This window comes from Stenella coeruleoalba, assembly GCF_951394435.1.
Source record: "Stenella coeruleoalba genome assembly, chromosome: X".
NCBI classification, from domain to species: domain Eukaryota; kingdom Metazoa; phylum Chordata; class Mammalia; order Artiodactyla; family Delphinidae; genus Stenella; species Stenella coeruleoalba.
In genome coordinates this window covers 102,597,210-102,606,826 of record NC_137152.1, presented here as the reverse complement: position 1 = coordinate 102,606,826, position 9,617 = coordinate 102,597,210, and the positions used below count along the sequence as shown (strand labels likewise).

The 9,617-nt window shown below is 47.0% G+C and overlaps 1 protein-coding gene across 1 annotated transcript; it reads left to right on the top strand.

Moving 5' to 3' along the window:
• The first annotated feature begins 6,093 nt into the window (after positions 1-6,093).
• On the top strand, positions 6,094-9,345 carry LOC307180750 (DDB1- and CUL4-associated factor 12-like protein 2). The gene has a single exon (XM_079911144.1). It carries the CDS (start codon positions 6,200-6,202, stop codon positions 7,547-7,549), a length of 1,350 nt encoding a protein of 449 aa, XP_079767270.1. The 5' UTR covers positions 6,094-6,199; the 3' UTR covers positions 7,550-9,345.
• Positions 9,346-9,617: the final 272 nt, after the last annotated feature.

Here is a 9,617-nt window from a genome sequence, read left to right as displayed (position 1 = left end):
GCCTGTAGTTTTCTTTCCTTGTGACATCCTTGTCTGGTTTTGGTATCAGGGTGATGGTGGCCTCGTAGAACGAGTTTGGGAGTGTTCCTCCCTCTGCTATATTTTGGAAGAGTTTGAGAAGGATAGGTGTTAGCTCTTCTCTAAATGTTTGATAGAATTTGCCTGTGAATCCATCTGGACCTGGGCTTTTGTTTGTTGCAAGATTTTTAATCACAGTTTCAATTTCAGTGCTTGTGATTGGTGTGTTCATATTTTCTATTTCTTCCTGATTCAGTCTTGGCAGGTTGTGCATTTCTAAGAACATGTCCATTTCTTCCAGGTTGTCCATTTTATTGGCATAGAGTAGCTTGTAGTAATCTCTCATGATCTTTTGTATTTCTCAGTGTCAGTTGTTACTTCTCCTTTTTCATTTCTAATTCTATTGATTTGAGTCTTCTCCCTTTTTTTCTTGATGCGTCTAACTAATGGTTTATCAATTTTGTTTATCTTCTCAAAGAACCAGCTTTTAGTTTTATTGATCTTTGCTATCATTTCCTTCATTTCTTTTTCATTTATTTCTGATCTGATTTTTATGATTTCATTCTTTCTGGTAACTTTGGGAAGTTTCTGTTCTTCTTTCTCCAATTGCTTTAGGTGTAAGTTTAGATTGTTTATTTCAGATGTCTCTTGTTTCTTCAGGTAGGCTTATATTGCTGTAAAGTTCCCACTTAGCACTGCTTTTGCTGCATCCCATAGGTTTCGGGTCATCGTGTCTCCATTGTCATTTGTTTCTAGGTATTTTTTTTATTTCCTCTTTGATTTCTTCAGTGATCACTTCGTTATTAAGTTATTAAGTAGTGTATTGTTTAGCCTCCATGTGTTTGTATTTTTTACAGATCTTTTCCTGTAATTGATATCTAGTCTCATAGCGTTGTGGACGGAAAAGATACTTGATACAATTTCAATTTTCTTAAATTTACCAAGGCTTGATTTGTGACCTAAGATATGATCTATCCTGGAGAATGTTCCATGAGCACTTGAGAAAAATGTGTATTCTGTTGTTTGTTGATGGAATGTCCTGTAAATATCAATTAAGTTCATCTTGTTTAATGCATCATTTAAAGCTTGTGTTTCCTTATTTATTTTCATTTTGGATGATCTGTCCACTGGTGAAAGTGGGGTGTTAAAGTCCCCTACTATGAATGTATTACTGTCGATTTCCCCTTTTATGGCTGTTAGTATTTGCCTTATGTATTGAGTGCTCCTATGCTTTTAGCCGCGGCTCGCGCCCGTCTCTGGAGCTCCTTTAAGCAGCGCTCTTAATCCCCTGTCCTCGCGCACCAGGAAACAAAAAGGGAAGAAAGTCTCTTGCCTCTTCGGCAGCTCCAGACTTTTCCGCGGACTCCCTCCTGGCTAGCTGTGGTGCACTAACCCCTTCAGGCTGTGTTCACGTCGCCAACCCCAGTCCTCTCCCTGCTCTCCAACTGAAGCCCAAGCCTCAACTCCCAGCCCCGCCTGCCCCGGCGGGTGAGCAGACAAGCCTCTCGGGCTGGTGAGTACCGGTCGGCACCGATCCCCTGTGTGGGAATCTCTCCGCTTTGCCCTCCGCACCCCTGTTGCTGTGCTCTCCTCCATGGCTCCTAAGCTTCCCCCCTCTGCCACCCGCAGTCTCCGCCCGCGAAGGGGCTTCCTAGTGTGTGGAAACTTCTCCTCCTTCACAGCTCCCTCCCGCTGGTGCAGGTGCCGTCCCTATCCTTTTGTCTCTGTTTATTCTTTTGTCTTTTGCCCTACCCGGGTAGTGGGGAGCTTCTTGCCTTTTGGGAGGTCTGAGGTCTTCTGCCAGTGTGTTCTGTAGGAGTTGTTCCATGTGTGGATGTATTTCTCGTGTATCTGTGGGGAGGAAGGTAATCTCCGCGTCTTACTCTTCTGCCATCTTCCCCTCTAGGATCCTACCTTACCTATTTTTAAATATCATTGTCTTAAGTATTCCCCCTACATACATTGAATTCCACATCAGATAGTGTAATTTTTGCTTCAAACATCAAATTTTATTTAAGAAACTCCTTGGAATTGGGGTAGCCTATTATATATTTATCATATTTGTAGTCATTTTGATATTCTTTCTAAACTTCCAGGTCTTCTTTTATGATTACCAATCTGCCTAGAAAATTTTCTTTAGCTATCCTTCCAGGGTAGGTTTTCTCTACCAACAAATTCTCTTAGTTTTCCTTCACCTGAGAATATCTTTATTTCCCCTTCAGTCCTGAGTTGTTTTTGTTTTGTTTTGTTTTGTTTTGTTACTGGATATAGAATTTTCAGTCAACACATTTTTTCTTTCATCACTTCCTCTGGCCTCATTTCAGATAAGAAGTCTGCTGTCGTTCAATTTGGTTTTCCCCTCCAAGTCATGTGTCACTTCTCTCTTCTTGCTTTGAAAATTTTTTGTTTTCCATTTTCATAAGTTTAACTATCACGTGCCTTGGTGTGGACTTATTTGGACTTATGCTGTTTGGGTTCACAGTTTCTTGAATCTATAGGTGTACTTATTTCACTGTGTCTTGGGGAACAGAACTACCCTGTTTCCCAGTCCCTTGCTCTTTGCTGTTGGGTGGGTGTGGAGGTTCCACTCCCTGCTGATTCCAGGGGTGCGGGGAGTGCTCAGTCTTACTGATGTTGGGAGATGGAAGCTCAGCTCCTCACTGAGCCCTGCTGAGAACTGGTGAAGTGGAGGGGGGTGGGTGAAGCAGAGTGGTGATTAGCTTCTCATCGAATCATCTCATTAGGTCTCCGAGTTTGTGGATGCGGGTGGAGGCACAGCTCATCCCGGGACCACACTGACACTACCGCTGCAGGGAAATCAAGGTATAGCACCTGCTTCTGCCATACTGAGAACGGAAGGTCAGCTTCCCACTTGGCCGCACTGAAACAGTGAGGGTGGGGAGAGGTGGGGTGGTTTTTCTCTTGGCGTTTGGCTGAAATAGGGTGAGTATTGAGAGAAAGGTTTTCTGTTGTTTGGCCTCCCTTCTCCAGATCCTTTGCCTAGAGGGGACAGGCTTTTTTTGGAACTCTTATTTTCTGAGCTTATTGAAGGTTCCTTGTTGGAGCTTCTGCAGTTCCTTGTCTGGAATATATGGGACACAATAAGGAAACTCAGGGAACTCACCACCCTGTCTTTCCTCAAATTCTGAGAACCTTAGTCCTTCCAACTTCTCTCCATCTTTCAGAGACTTCCTTTACTTGTTTCCTGTGCTATGTTCGAGGGCTTTTTAGTTCTAAGAGTTGAGGGCCTGCAAGGAATAGGGGTGTTCTCTCTTTGCCAGAACTGAAAGTCTTCCTTCCTGTATCTCCATGATGTTTTGCAGTTACAATACTCATCCGCCACTACTGCAGACATAAGGGCATTGCGTTATGACTTGGGGGTGATAGTAAGTGATTAAGGGATTACCACTCTACTGTCTGTGGTACCACTTTCCCAGAGCATACAAAGCCCTCTCCTTGTTCTTGTGAGGTATGGGTAATGAGTATTATCTTCTCACATGAAACGTAGGAGGAAGATATAGCACATGTCCTTGTTTTTCTAAACCAAATTGCATTTGAATCCAAACTGCATACACCTGGCTGGTAGAAAGCCCAACATCAGTAATTTCAAGGATTCTTTCCCCTTTCCATGAGATAGTATTAGATTTCAATGCATACTTGGTCCCAGGAAAAAAGAGATGGATGTAGTCTCTAGCTTTTCTTTGCTATGGATACCCCCACTGTTCATTCTATGACAGGATGACATCAGGATGACCTACACTGGTCCTTGTTAATCTGTCTGGCTGTTGTGCCAGAAAAGCTATAGACCTGCCCCTTTCAGCAAGCCTTGCCACTGATCATAGGCTGAATTCTAGAATCTTTCACAGCTGCTCTTAGCATCTTTACCCATGGCATCCAACTTCACAGATGTCCACAGCCGTGTCCCACCATTTTTGGTGATGCAAAGAAATAAGGCTTAAATCTCTATCACTAGCAGAACCTTTCACTCAATCCCTGACATATCCCTAATCTCTGAGAGGTGGATAAGAGCATGGAATATGGATTCAGACTATTTGGGTTCAAATCCTGCATCCATCACTTACTACTTCATTGACTTTAGACAAAATTATAACTCTCCAAGCCTTGTTTTCCCTCATCTACAAAATAGTAGCTACCCTATTATAACAGTGGATTAAACAAGATAATATTTGTAAAATTGCCGCAACGATGCTTGATAGTATAATAATATAAGTAAAGGTGTAAGCTTATATAGTAAAAGTTCTATACACTTACTAGGTACAATTTCTCTGCCTAGGCCATGCTGCTTTGGCATCGAGCTGATCATAGCCTCTTTAATTGCTAAGGCTTTCACAATATTCGCCTGGATAGGGGTCCATTTTCAGGGTAACCCTGAAGTACACCAAAGATGTTACTCTCCTACCTGCAACACACCCTGCCCTGAGCTGGGTGAGAAGAGCCTAGACCAGTGCTTCTCAAAGAGTGGTCCCCAACCATCTGCATCAACTCTTTAGGGATACAGCCAAGGTACATGTATATTTATTAAGTTGCCCCTGTCATTTTAATATACACTAAAGTTTGCGAACCTCTTCTCTACACTCTCTGTGCCATTTCACACATCGTTGCCTCTTTCTGAACTGTCCATGCCCCCCACCCCAACTTGTGGGAGCAAAATGCAGCTGTCTCCATGAAGCCATCCCTAATTTCATTTTCATCACCACCAGCCCATGCAACCGTCTTCTGTTGCTATGAGATGAATGATATGGAGAAGAATCAGAACTGGGGTGCAGGGGAGTGTTGGGGAACACTGGAATGCAGCACCGGGACTAGAGTGGTGTAAATGACCCATGGTTTGTACTTGGAATTTGTGCAATTTGAGGTGACATTGCAAAAAGGGTGAGGGAAGCAGGAAGAAAAATCAGCAAACAGGGCAGGGGAAGGGAGGAGGAAGCAGCAACAAAGCAGCTCCCATGGGCTCCCCTGATTGGTCAGAAACGTAAATGCATTTTCCCATGCATCCACCCACCAAGCATCATGTATATTTTTGTTAGGAGGAGAGGTGTGTGTGCAGAATGGGTATCAACCACCAGCCTCATAGAGCCACATTATCACTGTGTAACTGAGCATGCCTGGCTACGAACCTGCCACTGGACTGGCTGCCCTGACACAGCAGAGCAAAGCATGAAACACCCACTTCCGGAGATTAAGCCCTCCCTCTGAACGCTTATACTTGTTCATCATTTGTCCTTGTGGTTGCCTCCTTCTGGAAGGTTCTTTATCTTCATGTCTGCTTGTGAAAGTCTTGTCCATCCCTCAGGACCTCTCCCTAAAGCCCCGAGGGACTATGCCCAAGCACATGAGACTCTGGGACTGAGAGTTGAGGACAGTACCTAGGAGCAGGGAGGAAGCTGCCCCTCCCCTTGACACTTCCTCTCCACCTTCTCAGGGCTCTGAGTTACAATGGAAGCGAGCACCTCCACGGAACACCCTTTCTCCCATGTCAGCTCAGCCTGCCATGTTCTCAAGGCAGTACCTGATCAAGGTGTCCCAGACATTTCCCTGACCAGAGTGTGGGGCCCCGGGGATCTGCATTCAGAAGGCATCCTTCAGGCCACTGCACTGCAGGAGATCAGAGACCTCAATTTGAGGAGAAAAAATATATGTACCTCTATTTGGTTGAAACTGTTTAGGTTCCAGCAGAGGGGCTGCCCGGCTGCTGTTCTAAGAGTGGCAAAATATCCCCAGTCATTTAGTGGGGAGCTAGGTCAGAAGCACATGGCCAGCTCGGGGTCCTAGAGCGAGGCCCCCAGCACATCCCAGGCCCAACAAATCCATCCACGCAGCCGGCGTGTCCTCCCTCCCACCAGCTCCCCGCCCGCTCCCCCCCCCCCCCCCCCCCGCCGCCTGCGAACCCTCACCTTCGACCCCCGCGTCGTCCTCGTCCCACACCGACTTCGCTCCCGCCGCGCCAGCGGTGGCGCTTCCCGCCCTCGCTTCGATTCGCGCCGCCACCTAGCCGCCGCGCGCCGCCTGCGCTCCGCTCCTCCTGGCCACCTCTCCTCGCCCGGTCCAGCCGCCCTCGCCTTCGTCGCCGCCGCGCCCCGGACTCTGTTGGCTCCGCGCCGCGCGGCCGCCCCGGTCCCCCGCCGCCGCCGCCGCCGCCGCCACTCGCCCGCCGTCCACCATGGCGAGGCAAACAGGTAGCAGGAAGCGGAAAGCGCCGGCGCTCGCGGCGGGTGGGGACGGGCCGCTGCCTCCCAAGAAGCCCAAGCGGCCGGCGGCGCTGCGCTCGCTGCTGCACTACCTGAAGGGCCGCGAGGTGGGGGCGCGGGGCCGCGACGGGCTCCCGGGCTTCGAGGGCAAGCTGCGCGGCTACGCGGTGCGGAAGCTGCCCGAGCTGCTGAGGGAGCGCGAGCTGGCGCTGGGCACCCTCAACAAGGTGTTCGCGTCGCAGTGGCTGAACGCCAGACAGGTGGTGTGCGGCACCAAGTGCAACACGCTCTTCGTGGTGGACGTGCAGTCGGGCCACATCACGCGCATCCCCCTGATGCGGGACCGCGGGCCCGCGTCGGCCCGCGCCCAGCCGAGCTGCGGCATCCACGCCATCCAGCTGAATCCCTCCAAGACGCTTCTGGCCACCGGGGGCGAGAACCCCAACAGCCTGGCCGTCTACCAGCTGCCCACGCTGGACCCCGTGTGCCTGGGCGACCGCCACGGCCACAAGGACTGGATCTTCGCCATCGCCTGGATGAGCGACACGGTGGCCGTGAGTGGCTCCCGCGACGGCACCGTGGCGCTCTGGAAGATGGACCCCGACATGTTCCACGGCAGCATCGCCTGGCACAACGACGCGGGCCTCCCCCTGTACGCCCACATCCGTCCCAGGGACGTGGAGACCATCCCCAGGGCCAGCACCAACCCCAGTAACCGCAAGGTGCGGGCCCTGGCCTTCAGCGGCAAGAACCAGGAGCTGGGAGCCGTGTCCCTGGACGGCTACTTCCACCTGTGGAAAGCCCAGAGCAACCTGTCCAGGCTGCTGTCCATCAGGCTGCCCTACTGCCGAGAGAACGTGTGCCTGACCTACTGCGACGAGTTGTCCCTGTACGCGGTGGGCTCCCAGTCCCACGTCTCCTTCCTGGATCCGCGGCAGCGCCAGCAGAACATCCGGCCCCTGTGCTCCCGAGAGGGCGGCACGGGTGTGCGCTCCCTGAGCTTCTACCAGCACATCGTCACCGTGGGCACGGGCCACGGCTGCCTGCTCTTCTATGACATCCGCGCGCAAACGTTCCTGGAGGAGAGGGCCTCGGCCAGCCCGCACTTCCCTCCGGGGCCCGCAGGGAGGAAGCTCAAGCTCACCTGTGGCAGAGGCTGGCTCAACCACGATGACCTGTGGGTGAACTACTTCGGTGGCATCGGCGAGTTCCCCAACGCGCTCTACACGCACTGCTACAACTGGCCCGAGATGAAGCTCTTCGTCGCTGGGGGGCCTCTCCCTTCCGGCCTCCACGGGAACTATGCCGGCCTCTGGAGCTAAGGATGGCCTCCGTGTCCTCAAAGTGCCCAGATACACCTTCCAGTCCCCTCTCGATTTCCTCCTTCACTCTGTGTTTGTGCTTTTACTCTGTGTGGCTTTTATCTTCCAGGTGGAAAGGGCCCAACTTACCTCTGCTCAGTGTGTTAGGCAAAGAGAGAGAAAGAAAGAGGGCGGGCTAGAGAGTGAGGTGTCCTTCAGGCAGTCAAAACTTTGCTTTAATAATTTTCTACACCTGTCCAACACTATTGTTTTGAATTATACAAAAATTTTTGACATTCTTAGATCTGTTCACTCTGAGTCATTTACATATTCTCTCTTGAAGGCCAGGCAGTCATGGTTTTACAATTATGTATATTTTCTTTTTCTTTTATTATTTTTTTGTTACTAGTATCACGATGATGCTGTTTTGGTTATTTTTCAGTGCAGATAGATGGTATATTAAGAACACTCTTAAAAACAGTTTGTACATCTGTTCTGGAAAGCTAGCTGTCGTTTTATAGCATTGTTCCAGTGGGAGGATGCATTCCAAGTTCTAGATTACCGGCTTTTGGAAGCATTCCATTTGTAAATTGTAGTCTTCATGTTTGTAGTTTGTAAGTTGTTGGTGCTAAACACGCTTTTTAAAAACTTCATTCACTTTGAAAAAAAAGTTGTTATACAATCTTGTTTTTTGTACCAGAATCTCATTTGGTCAGAACACTTTAGGAACGCAGGGGCTCTGCTGATTGAATGTTTAGAGTTAATCTGAAAACCAAATCAATCTTTTTCTCCTTAAACCCTTATTTAAGTTTTCTCATTCCAAAACCCATAAGTGAATATGTATTTTTTCACTTCTTGCCTTAGTACTATTAAGACTTGTGAGTATATTTGAATGTTTGTTAAGGAACTTGCACAGAGTTTCAGTGCCATCATTCAAAACAGGAATTCCAAGTGTGAAAATGTAGAACGTATTGCAGGCTGGGCAGAATGTATACTGATGCAGGGTATAGACTGGATATTTTTGCTGTTGCTGTTTTCAATACCAAATATTATATTTGAACATACTTAAATTTTCTAATTCTGCTTAACAGTTAAAGTCACAGGAAAAAACTGCAAAAAAGGAAAATGAGCCCGTCCCAACTCCTTCTGATAAGATTCTTAATTTGTAAAGTCCAATTTATTAAGATTTAATTTTGTCAATTTCAAAGATTCTTACCTAAAGTAGAATAAATATATTGTTAAAAAATAGTAGTGATGTTATGACCCTCAATATAATAATATACGATTATCAAGGACACAGGAAGTTTATTTCAAGAAGATGGGGTGGAAAATAAAAGTAAATGGGATTAGGTTGAAGAAAAGTATCGATACTTTGGAGCATAGACAAATACAAAGCATGGATTGTTAGGAAAACAGGTTGTACTTCTCCATATGTGAGAATATTGGAAGTGAGAGGGGAGACTGGCCCTTCCTCACAACTGGCCAGGTTGTGCTGACCTTGTATTAGTATTGTGGCATGTCTGTTTTTCCTTAAATGTTTTGGCACTCAGATGCTGGCTTGGTGTCCACTACATGCTGTTCAATTGCAAATCTGAACCAACTGAGTAATATACTGAGTGGTACTAAAAGGGAGTTAAGAAATACAGGGAAAAAAAGCAGTTTTTGTTTACAGAGATTGTTTTAACAGGTTTATATAGTTGTTGTTATATAGCAGTAAAATGTATTTGTGTGCATGTATGTGTCTCCAAGTCAGTTATAAGTGTCTTAAGAGCAGAGAATGTAAGTGTCATCTTTATATTCTCACATTTCTCCACTAATGCCTAACAAATCATAGGCAATCAGTAAATATTTACTGAATGAATGTATTTGCCTCTGGAGACCTAAAGTTCAAGGCTATGAAAAAATAAGTAAATGCATAAATAAGAGTAAAAATTTTACTCTTAAATAGTATAGAATATTGTTGTTTTCCTGCCTTTTTACCATAAAATTTGCCCTAATTCATTTCTAGGTCAGGCCATGGTGCTTATCCATTCATAAACTTTCCATATGTGATACCAGAAGATAAAGGAAAATGTATACATTTTAGATG